This window comes from Struthio camelus, chromosome 1 (genome assembly GCF_040807025.1).
Source record: "Struthio camelus isolate bStrCam1 chromosome 1, bStrCam1.hap1, whole genome shotgun sequence".
Taxonomy (NCBI): domain Eukaryota; kingdom Metazoa; phylum Chordata; class Aves; order Struthioniformes; family Struthionidae; genus Struthio; species Struthio camelus.
The window spans coordinates 178,230,913-178,243,726 of NC_090942.1; the positions used below are offsets into that span (position 1 = coordinate 178,230,913).

At 38.8% G+C, this 12,814-nt stretch overlaps 1 protein-coding gene across 17 annotated transcripts in view; it reads left to right on the forward strand.

Annotated features, from left to right (window-relative positions):
- KLF12 (KLF transcription factor 12) overlaps positions 1-12,814 on the forward strand; it is a 277,654-nt gene that overhangs the window by 231,988 nt on the left and 32,852 nt on the right. The window contains exon 8 of one of the 17 annotated variants that reach the window (XM_068929648.1): positions 513-581. The exons of 15 other annotated variants lie outside the window; for them this stretch is intronic. In XM_068929648.1, coding sequence (XP_068785749.1) covers positions 513-553 — 41 coding nt within the window. In that variant the 3' untranslated portion in view covers positions 554-581. Of the gene's footprint in view, positions 1-512; positions 583-12,814 lie in introns of those variants that run through there. One more of the 17 variants, XM_068929649.1, reaches the window with a different exon arrangement.

The following is a 12,814-nucleotide window of genomic DNA, read 5'->3' on the forward strand; positions in this document are numbered from 1 at the left end:
GTGCAAGAGAGGTGTCTACAGTAGACAAGCTGGATCTCATTTAATGATGCTTAATACTTAACACTTACTTAGTATTTGGTGTCCTCAATAAGTTTACGAGGGTACACATAAGGGTAGCTGAAGCAGTGATGTGTAAATATTGTATTTTATTGTGGATAAACTCAGGAACAGCTATTTGAAGTCATGAGGAACAAAACAGGATAAACTGATGGCTAATAAGGCAGACTGAGCGCTGAGTTTCAGTGCTACTTTTTGCTCTGCTATTAAAATTAAATCTATTAATCTTTCTACTTTTGTTGTATTTCAGCCTTTTTGTAACTCCTTGGAGAAAATATGGTGTTTGTCCAGTATGTAGCACAATGTTAATCTTTGTTGAGAACTGCTGGTGCTTTCTGTGGTGTGACATACTTTAAAGAGTATGAGATATTATTTAAAAAATAAAATGATGGCCTCTCTATTGCACACGAGGCCGTGTCTTCATCACCCTTTCCAATATGTCTTTTGGTTGGTAGGACTTTTGTTGAGAGGAATACTGAACAAGGCTCCATCCTAATACCCCCTACTAAACCAATTTCTGTAAGGTAAGAGTCCCTTCTTAAACAGCAGAAATGTTCTGGTGATCTAGAAACTTAGGTTTTCCTCCAGGTCATTCTGGTTTCTTCACATCTTCCCAGTACTGCTTGTGCTTTCTTCTCTTTCTTATTTTATTATGTCTTGTCTTAATGCTTTTTCCATTTTCTTTCCCTTTTTCCCACTTCAACCTGGTCTTTCATCCGTACCCTTCCTATCTATTTTATATACCCTTACCCTCTCCCCTGTTCTCTGCCATTCATTTTCCCTCCTCTTTTATCCCAGTCTAACCTCTTTTCTTTTCCTTGTCCTGCTTTCTGTATTGTTTCCTTATTCATTGCCTGTATCACCCTTGAAGCATTTTATGGGTGTAGCAGATTAGAAGGCAGAGGGCCAAGCAGAGGTGTGAAACCAGTAGACTTTTTGGGTTGGACATGGCTTAAACCATAAGGAAGTTAAGCTATTCTAGTCTGTAAAACTGGTACCCAGCCCAAGAGGATAAGAAAACACACTGAAAAAAGCTGGGCTACAAACTGTATGTGAAAAACCTCAGAAATGTCACAGCCGTGTTAGCACAGAAATATAAAACGCTATTATCTGCCATGAGATTTTAAGTCTGATCTTACTAGACACCGAGGATCACAGTTGTCATTGACTTCAATCACTGACTTGTTGGGAGTCCAATTTACTAGTGATCTACTGGCAGGCTAACTCTTGTGTGTAATGCATCCAGATCAGCATTAGATAGTCTGCACCTCTGAAGCTCAGGCTGTGCACTTAGGGTGCTCGAAACTAGGCACTAAAGGCTTAAAATGGTGTCAGTAATTGCAGCCTGTACAGCTGCAGCTCTTCAGCAGCATTAAGGGAGTTTATATACCCACGGTAATTGTATGGTTTATCTCCCCTAGCTTTAGTTCTCTGACAGAGAGGTGTCTAGGCTAAGCTATCTGTCTGGGATCTCTTCTAGTCAGGCAAGAGGGATTGGCACCTCTGGGACATGTTATTCTGTCTCCAGATAGACGGGGTGAATGCACTGGCATGTAAAGATGCTTCTCTTTCAGCACTGAATAAAGAGCAAGCCCAGATATCTACCTCTTAGTTAGGTGAAATGAATCCCCACCCCAAAAGACTACTGCCTAAAATATGTGGTAGTAATGTTGGATGTTAGTTTATTCCTTCAGGGGGAGAAGAAAACCTAACAGGAAAAATAGCACCAAATTAAAAACCTGCATAAAATGCTCCTCTGTTAAATGCTTTATATTGTCGTGGCTTCATGTCTGCTGCAATATAAGAAATTAAAAGTAGTCTTGAGATTAAATGCTGAATATAGCCAGTGGATCCAGTGAGAAAATCTGTACTGTGTTATTAGAATGAAATGTGTTTTACAGAACACTCTTCAGGTCTTGGTAAATCATGTAGCACTGACCATGAATATACTGCATGTATTAATCTCATCTTACTCTTTTTTTTTTTTTCCTAACCTTTACTTTTGCTTCAGGCAAAACAAGTTATTCACGTATGACCCAAAGTAATTAGTGTGCAGTTTTGGATAAGTATAAATGAATTATGACAGCTATGCACGCAAGGGTGAGCAAGTTTGAATAGGAAACCTTCTGAGAAAAGATGACAGAAACTCAGCATTGCATAATCTGGATTTTTTTAAAGCAGGCTGATCTTGCTAACAATGATTTAGCTAAGCAGGATGTGCCTGAAAACTATTTTTTTCCGTTTAATACGTGTGCATAGCAAATAAAACATTCACAATCATTTGAATACAGGAAGAAAATAATAAGCTACTCTGACAGGACGAACAATGTTGTTGGTTGGAAAGTGTACTTTGAACTTAGTTAAAAAACAAAACCAAAATATTGCAGATAGATAGTAGCGTTAGCATTTAATTCGCTTTGTGTGACCCTTGTTTTTTTAAGGTGTGCCATCAGCTGGCTCGTAAATACTGCTCACCCATGTCTTTAAAACTTTGTGTAAGGGTGTAGCTATTGTCCGCTGGGGGGAGTGCTTGAACTACATATCGTTTCGTTAACTAGAAAAATGGTAAATGAAACCTCTAATAGAGCCTTCCATAAATCACAAGCACTTGCTGTTGAATTCCTCCTTCTAGTGTCACGTTTTTGTAGTTGTTTTGCCAAATTGTCAGGTATAAATATCAGGAGGTATCGGGTGTGATGGAGAGCCTTCAGGGCTTGTAGTCAATCTTGCAGCTCAGGTTTATCAGCTCTGTCCGCAAGGAGAAACTATGAGAAATCGGCTCACATGCGTTGTGTTGAGTTAGTTTCAGCTTCAGTGAACGTCAAGAAAATTACTAATGTGTGACTTTTCAAATGAGCAATCTTTAAAAATCAAAAAAAAAAAGAGTCCTGAGTTATATTCCTAGTCTGTGTATGCCTGCATTGTGCTCTACATATGTACTTTTGCCTGGGGAGTCCTGGGGAGGGTAATAGTTGAGAATTTTAATTCTGATTCACTGAGAAGTGTGCACCCACGAACCCGCAGTGTGACTGACGTTCTTCACTTTACTTCTTTTTCTTAATTATTTTTAAGACTGATAGGGAAACAAACGTAGCATTACTGTGTGATATGCAATTTTCATTTCACATCCTTCAGGTGGTGTTAAAGTTGCCAGTGAAACTTCCACTAGGGCAGCTGAGCATTTCAAACTAAGTGATTTTGGTTCTTTCCACGGTAGTTTTTTTCCATCAAAATTTAATTCTAAGTCTATGTAAATTTATCTTACTGAATTGATCTTTCCTTTCCTTTCCTGCTATCCGTTGTTTATACAAGACCTACAGACTCTCTCTTTTATACAGAGAGATGATGAAAATCTGATATATTTTATGTAAATTGAAGAGGCAAATCATGCCTTCTGTTGAGAGGCTGACATGGGTTATAAAAACTAGGGTTTGACATGGGTTTTAATAACTGATCTGTAAAGGTAGTGAAACTGAAAATATTTGGTATATGAAACTGTGAAACTGGTCACATGTCAAACATTTCATTATTTGGCAAAAACCAGATATTTTCACACCATGTTTTTGAGGGCATGCCTCTTGACCTCCCCAGTTGGCTGGACATTTAAGAAATGTCAATGAAAAGCTGCGAAACAATCAAAAATGTTTTGCAGTTTACCTGCAAATTCTCTCATTTTCTCACTTTACTCATCATTGTTTTTTCAGTCAGCTGAGAAGCAAATGAATGATGAACAGGACAAAACCATACAGTTAGATCGTTAATCTGATCAAATGCAAGGCAATAAAGTCACAGATGGAATAATACATTTCATGTGCATATTATTATAGCCTCAATCACTATAATAGTTGTGGATGACAGGAGTGTATGGAAAAATTGAGGGAACAGGAGAGGCTGTTCTAGGCAGAAGCAAGAGGGAAAAAAACAAATACCCAGGACTCTTAGGGCTAGTTACCATAACAGTGCAAAGGAGGCGTTAGAACACGTAAATGTCTTTTTTATAGATGACAGTGATCACATGAAAAACACACATTTCATACACAGTAATTTTGGTTCTTTTTTTACCAAAAGAATTAAATGATGAAAAATATGAATAGCAAAAGATTCAGTTCTTTACAAGTTCTAATTGCCTACAGAGGTAGTGCAAGGAACCCCTCTGTGCGCTGCCGACTTCAGGGAACATCCCCGGGTGTGCGTTTGGTGCCCTGGTAGGTTCTTCTACCCAGTACTGGACGAACTGTCCCACTGGTCTACGAGGTGGCTAAAAGTTACTTTCATTTTTGATCCAGAGACTGCTTAAACTAGAAATTCTAGTGCAAAATATTCTATTTTAATCTGAATCACAGGTCTGTTTGTACCAAGGCTAACCTTTACATGTCACATCCCAGTATCTCCTTTTAAATAGGGAGACCATGTAAATTTGAGGTGTATTGTATAAATTGACGAGGCAAATTATACTGTCTGTGTTAGAGGGCCTGGTGAAGAACACAGACACTTAAAGCACATATAAATTATATTACATAGGGAAGAGATCTAAACTCTTCCCTTTTTCTAAGTATGCAGAATTCACTGTGTGTTGTGAACGCGTCACAGTCAAAGTGGTGCCTAGCGTGGGGAGTATGACCTGAGAAATCTAACCCACTAACTACGTAGCCATTAAAAGGGAAATTTGATTTGTGCTGGATTTCACATCTAAAGTTGCTCACAGCTAAATCCATTTCTAGCTTATTGTGGCTACCCTGTTGTCATATGGAAAAGCCCAAGGAGTTTAAAACATTGTGTGAGTCATCCTGAAGAAGTCAATAAAGAAGTAAGATGCCTGCTTTAAGAGTATATGGGACATAAGTTTAGAATGTCTGACACAGAAGAGATTACTCTCTCCCTCCGGCTGTGGGATTTTCTTTAAAGCCAATGTAGTATGTGTAATCAGTCATCTATCTCCGTGCGACCCTATTTCAGTCATAGTTACTAATTTCTAGAGGAACGTGTCACAGTTGCTTCCAGGAGACAACGGCAGCGAAAGTCTGGGACGTTCTGCTAGGCTTAAAGTGGGAATTGACTTATTCTGTGAGTCTAGGATGTCATATAGCCACAACTGTGGTTTTCCTCCTGCCTCCAAGGGGTGAAGGAGGGCAAAGACTGTATCTAGAAGACCTACTACGAGGCTCCGAAACGGGGTTGTGACTGCTGATTTTCCTTGAGAAGCCCCAAACAGCACCAAGTCCAAATTACTATTCTCGGTGCTGATGCCATAGAAGTTGTGGCAGCTTATTTAGGCACTTACAGAGACACACTGAATATAGCCTCCAGACCAAACAGATTTTGTAGCATTTGGGGCTTTGTCCTTGATCAACACCTGTATTATTCCGAAGATATGAAAGCAAATACCTTTGCTGCAGATGTAATGAAGCCTGTTTGTCAGTGTCAGGGGGTCTTCATCGGCACTACATGGAGGCACTAAACATCTCAGAAATGCGGTTTTGTACCTGAGAAAATGACAGTATTTCCTCTCAGAGAAGTTCCTTTTTAGCTGGATTGAGACACCACCCTAAAAGAGAGAGGGCTTATGAGTACATGGATGGGTGTTTTATTTAGTCTGTGTTTTTTCAAACATTGCATTCCTCTCACTCACTGTTGCTCCATATATTATTTTAATATGAAAGGGCTCCTGTCATTAGTCTTTGTTCACATTTTCCTTTCAGCAATTTTGGAGCAGACTGAAGAAGTACGAGGCACCAGAAAAGTTATTTTTGCTCTGTAGTCTTTAAAACTCCATTCATTACCTGTTGTTTTCGTAAGGTCTGTTTAATGCCTTTTACTAGCTATATGTTCCAGAGAGATATTTACTGGTTTGTAATCCCCTAAAGAGGAGGAAACATTTTCTAAATAATCCTCTTCACTTTAACTTGAACTCTGTAGATTTTTTACCTACTGTAAATTTAACATCTCTTTGTCACCCGCCCTCCAGACTCTCTCTTCAAAAGCTGAGTTTTTCTTTCTCGTGTCCTGTATGCCCCATGGACCCTTATCCCAGAGCTCTTCCTCCTGCACGTAAATCTGTCGAATGAAAAAAGCTGTAACAGCAGGTTCACATGCGGTTCCAGAACCTGGAAATTTAAATAAACAAAGCCAATTTAAAAATTAATTTACTTTAAGTAAAATAGGAGGTTCTATTTGTATTGGGTTATGCTTTTATTTTTTAAGAAATACTTTCTTTCAGTGTTTAAAATGTACTGCCAGTTTCAATAAACAGCAGAGCTTTCCAGTGTGGAAACCAGTGTATTTCATGGAAATCTTCAGTTGTAGCTTTTCTGCTCTTTCTTCATGCTACTTCAGTTTAGAAGATAGACAAATTATTTAATAAACAGGGATCCTAAAGCCTCAGCCCGTTCCCATTGGCATTACTGGGTTCAGCATCTCAGCCAGAACTTGCAATGTATTTAAAGTAGGATGTCTGCTGGTAGAATATGTGGCAGGCTGCAGAGGCAGGCTCGCCAAGGCCACCGCATCCTAGTAAGGTGATCTACAAAAATGTTAAGCTCTGCTAGCAGCCTGGCTGTAGTGGGATATTTGTCTGAGTGCAGTTACTCATGGGCAGGTGTCCATACCACAAGAAGCTTGTACATCCAGTTCTCATCCAATAGCCACTATGTGGAAAGTTAAACGATTTCATTTCTGGCACATTTTGTGAGCTCAGAATTCACCTCACACCCAGGGAATCGCTTCTCTGCATTGTAGGTCTGATGCCGTGCCGATATGGAAGAGTGCCCACATGGTTATTCCAAGGCACTTTGAAGGGAAAGCAAGTCAAATTGTGTCTGGGATTGCTTTCAGTCTCTAGATTATGAGAAATACTTGCAACAGTGCCCCTTGACTTTGTAAATATGGGGTGCATATGTGTTTTGTCTGTGTGTGGCACGAGGGAATAATGATGATTTCATCATGCAGAATAAAATTTTCTCCAAGTAGATCGGTTAGTACTTAATACTCTACCTCCAAAGAACTGCAGTTCATCTAAGGTCTCAGGCGTGATAGTGGTCTACCATTTGTAGCCCTGCAGTGGCATGAAGGTGAGTAAGACCTCTCTGCTCCCGTTCCCTCCAAAATGCTTTCCCAGATGTTGCACCCAGACCTAAAGGAGTAAGCAAGCGTTACGGGCTTTCCGAGGACATTGATTCTTGGAGCCAGCTGAGGTGCAGAGAAAATGGGATAGCAACTTGCTCCTTAAATGTCCAGTTCTGATGATACCACGTCTTTCCTGAAGTGTTTCTGGAACTGCTCGTGCCCACACTATCCTTGTCAGGGCAGACTGTCCATCAGGAACAGAGTTCGCTGAGCCTAGAGCATGCTGAAAACTGCAAATAAGTTTCACAAAAGCCTTTCTTTTAGTGATGTATTCATAAGGGATTTTTTTCCTGTTTTCTTTTTTCAATGACTAATACAAGGAGAAAGAGGCAAAAACTGAAAGCTAGTGTTTTGTTTTTTTAAAGATAAGTAGTTAAAAAAAATAGGGAAATTTTACAAGACATCTTCTCATTTCCTGGCAAAGGAAAAAATCAGATGACTCTTACAGAACTGGTAGATATTTTCTGCACTTCTATATTTTCTCCACATAGGATAGGAAATTTGGTAGTATCTTGGTCACATTAATGATCTTTTCCAAGTATCTTTTTTCTCGTTGTATGTATTTTTGTCAGTTAATAGTTTTCTTTAGTACTTCATATATTTATTCTGCACTTTAAGGTGGTAAAAATTGGTATCTGTTCACTTGAGAAGTTTAGTGGCGTTCACAACTCACTTACTTGAATATTAAGTTTTCTGAGGAAGGTGGTTATCTTGCAGCTCTGTTTCTGCGTACTGCACACCACGGTCCTGCCCTCTGCCTGAGTCTGCGTTCTCGCACAGAACAAACAAACAACAAATAATCAGTTGTGTGAAACTAGGTGAGGTGAATCTCATCCTGTGGAGCCTTTTTGTTGTTTTCTTTGTTTGTTTGGGGCGAACATTTTGATTTTTTTAGAAATAGCAGAAGGTTGAACTTTTATACTGAGAAACACCATTGTTGCTGTTTTATTGAAGATGGAGCAATTCCTCGAGCATTCATGAATATTGGCAGTAGCAGAATCAAAGGCACCATTATTGCAAATGGAAAGAAATATATCACTTGATTGGCATCTTTCTTGCAGTTATGGACCACAATGGAGGAAAGGTGTTTTATTCAGGAGAAGCCAGGCCAGTAGCACCCCAATTAAAGAGAGTTAGCGCGCGCGCCTATTACCACCTCCATGCAGTTAGCTGCTGATACAAGTGCAGATCTGTTGCATTGCCTTTCCCAAATTCTTTTGAGAGTGAAGGTTGCCATAAAAGGAATAATACGTACATACACACATGCACACACACACCTGTAAAAGATATATGTGCATATGTGTGTGTATATGTATAAAGTATGTATATAGATATAGATACAGGAACCATACCATGCAGGAAAAAAGATCAGGAAGGCCAATAATACAGTATTTGTCATCTACTAGGAACATTCTCTTGTGGGGACAGAGACTTTGGGGTTTGGTCTGGCTCCTGCATTCAGATGCACAGGAAAAGGCCTTTTAGCTTTCCAGAAATGTTACTGTTATTTTGGGAATTAACTTTTATCATTCACATCAGTGATGACGAAACCTTGTCCCAGAGTGTTAATTCTTTCATGTCTTATGTAGTACTGAGTATGTCACATCAAGGGACAAAGTTGCTGTGCAGAAGCTAAAAAGTGAAAATGTGGAAGTGATATGTATTTCCTCTGTATTTCTTTTCTGTGTGACTGACAGGGCTGAGACTAATGTGATGAATTTGCCTTCTTAAATTATGGAGAATCAAATTCTTATGAGTGTGGCCACAAAGGTTTTTCTTGCTGGGATTTGTATTAAAGTAGTGATACACTGAGGCTATTCCATGCACAGAGGGTAGTGTACAACAATATACAAAAGCCAGAAGGAAATAGATAAAGGTCCTAAATGAGCCCTGATCGTGCAGAAAAGGTGACAGAAGGGCTAGGATGACAAACAAGACCCAAACTTAGCAGTGAGTTGTGAGTTATAATACAGAAAAATGTCTTGGACCGGAATTATCAGAAGGAGAGCATATAAATAGTAGGTTTGTACAGTATGAAGACGTTCTGTCGGCTCTTTTAGAGTGGAGGTTGTCACTAAGTTTTTGAATTGAGGAAATTGTTTCGTTCCCAATTTTCACATGAAGAAACCACGTCCCTGTGCTTTGCCTAAATCAAAGTGAGAACAGGGAATAAAAAAAACTGAATTTCAAGACACGTGTCAGTCAGCACAGTATGTTCCTGTTCTGCTCATAGAAATTATTTTCCCAGACTTACTCAACTGATACGAAACTTTAACCTCTTCCCAAAAAGATCTTTTATTTGCATATATTAACAGCACTGAAACACAAAAATCAAATTCATTGTGTTCACCAAAGAGATACAGTGAAACCGTAACAGAAACAGAAATCCAAATCACCTTTTTGAAACATTTGTTAGACATCTGAACATTTGAATTGGACGTCTAATCAAAACGCTGCAGTAGTACTTCAATCTTTTAAAGAGATACAACTGAGATTAGTGTTTTCATTTCAGGAAGTAAGGTGCTGCTAATACGTGAGTCATAATGTTGCTGTTCTCTTTCTCTTCAGTTTTAAGAAGGTCGCTTATGTTCGCTGGGTTGGTTTCCCTACCTGCAGGATAGACATCATGATGTTTGTTAGGCAGTGCTTTTATGAAGGCAGACTATTATAAAGTATTAATTTTTTAAAAAAATTGTTTTATAAAGCACTTTGAAGATGGAAAGTGCTTTGTAAGTGCTCTTACGTTTTTTCATTACAAAATTATACTAATAAAAAATCACACGAAACATAACAGTTGTCATTTCCCTTTCCCCTGTGTCTGAAAGCTAAGCTGTCCTCTTCCTCTGGGAGTGCCTTCATTATAAGATGATATTTTGGCTGTAAAAAGATTCTTTTGCTGTCCAGAGTAAGACATTTTCAGGAGAAATGCAGAACCTAATTATCCATCTTTTGAGGTTGTCAGTTTATGATTTACACTCCCAGAGACATATCAGTATGGGAGCAGTATGGCTGTCCTGTATGTTTCAGAATGATTCTGGTGATTATGTGGGAGCTGAAAACAGCTGACATATATTACAGGTTACATATTTTGCCTAATACCCTGCAACAGAAGTTTCCAAACCAGTGGAATAACTCTGAGGTGTTCCTAACCCTGCAGAGGTTCAGACCTGTTGACTTTGACTAGAATATTTAACGTCATCAAACATAGGTAGAGGCATGTTTGACAGATTATTTGTTTTCTTTCCACTTGTTATGGGCTAAGTCTGGACCTCACTCTGTTCTTATGTGGGGAGTACTCCTCTGAGAGTAATACTAGTAGAAACTGAGTAAGGAGATACAAAGATGTGGCTAGCAGGGCTGGACAGGTACTATCTGTTAAACGTGCAAGCTTGACTCAAGCCAGTTGTATTTCATGAACATGATGAGGGACAGCTTCTCCCCTCTGCTCCCACCCTCCTAATTTGGAAAGACTATGGAAAACTATAAAGCAAGGTTCATTTCCAAGTGCTTTTCTTTAACCTTTGTTTTTCATATCAAAAACAGAGTTTATCATTTGGCTCTTTCACAGAAAAATGAAAGCTTAAATGCAGAAAAATCTGACTAGATGGTGAAGCTTGTACCCTAAACATTGCCTCATGTATATTTTCTGGTTGACTCTTACTTGGATTAAAAATGTTACCAGTATTTCAAAATGATGAATACTATTGCAGAAAGGGGCTACAGAGAAGTGATGAAGTAATTGCAAATCAAGGTGAGAGTTACATACAGAAAAATTGGATAGATGGGAATCTTTGAAGGGGACGCAGAATAAGAAGGGATGTGACACTCGTGTAATAACAGAGAGAGACAAGTTTATGCTAGAGAAAAAAATGTGTTTAAAACTTGATCACTGGGATATTTTCTATCCTGGAAGTAGTCTGAGTTACCTCGTTGCTACTTGATGACATAGTTGTCAAGAGCTTGATAAACTGATGAATAAATTAAACTTGAATAGTACACAAATGAAAGGAATTGTAAGTGTACAGTGAGTACATAGAGTATCTACAATTACAGCAAATAAAATTTCTCACCTAGGCAACATAATCCAGCTCTGTTTCCTCGAGTTCCAGATAAATGTCCCTGCTGGCAGAATACTCTGTAACGATTTATGCAGGGGATTTTGTATGTTTCTTTGAAGTATCTGTCATCAAATACCGTGATAGCAGCTAGTAGAGTAAACTTGCAGAGAAACAAACTGCGTGTGAAATCCTGCTTAGTGTAGAACTGACCCTGGTCCCTTTGTCTCTTACGTGGCACGTTCTCTGGCTGATACCAACATACAAAATTATTTACTATGTTTGAATGTCACTGGGTTATAAAGTAAAAGTTAGAGGGAGATTTATTTCCTTGGATGAATGATCTTCTGGAAATCAGAATTCATGAATATGGGACAATATATGTTGGGTTGTAGGGAGGGTGGAAAATTTCTGGAGGATTGACTGAATAATGATCATTATTTTGCATTATTAATTCATTATTTGCTTGATTTTAGGGATATCCAATGAGTAACAATTGTAACTATGATCTTAAATGCTTAAGTGAGAGGATTTATGGCAGGATAGGAAAAATAATATGGTAAAAGTAATTAACCTAATTTGGATTGTGGCATCTGGACTGGAAAAGGCAATGTTTTGGAAGGCTGTTAACAACAGATGTTTTGTTAATAGAAGATTAAAAAATGACTAGTTCCATTTGAGGCGTTGAGTCATACCTATAAAACTTTATAATTAACTTTACCATACAATAAAAAATACTTATTTTCTACAGGGAACTGTCTAGAATAAAATTTTTCAAGCTCCAGGGTCCCACTTGATCCATCTAAATTGCTGTCATGGAATATTGTGTACTGTACATGTATTGCAAGACAAAACTGTGAAATAAGATCGAGTACAATTTTTCTGTGACTTGGGATCTCTTTTGTTAGGTTTTGGGACAAAACAATAATGCTTCCAAAGATAGGCCAGAGAGTAGAGCAATGGCTCCAGTGAAAGTGTTCACAGCTTCAGGGTTTTTTTTTTTTTTTTTCTAACTGGTTACTTCTGTAAGTCTATAAAAACTTACAGATTCAGAAGATTAAACTAGCTAACAGTAAGGGATTTTTATCGTCTTCCATATTTGTCCTCTCCGTGCGTTAATTACTGCAGGTTCTTCCTCTCTCTTGGCAGAATTTCCTTTTTCTTTCTTGTTTTGTCCACTGTTTTATCTTCTTCATTCCCGTGTTTCCACTCCTGTAGGGAAGACACACAGCGCCTGCTTTTGGCTGCTTAGAGCTGAATGAGAATTTGAGTATCTTGGTGGGTGGCAGTAACTGTAAAGCCCATGTTCCAGCAGCTGCCTGGCCATCCAAGGCCTAAGAACAAGAGGTGCCTACACCCTGAACCCAAGAGTTTCTTGGACACGAGAGGTCAAGTGCTCAAATAAAGGCAGAAGTGTCTGCATCCAAATTGTTGAGTGTTAGACTTCAATTCCACTCCACTGCCATCCAGACCTGAAATTGCGATATATTGATACTGCACCTGTGTTCTGGAGGGCTCTAGTCCGCTCAAGAGCCTGTGAGTGCACGTAGCACTGCTCACCTCTCTGGGTCCTGCATGAC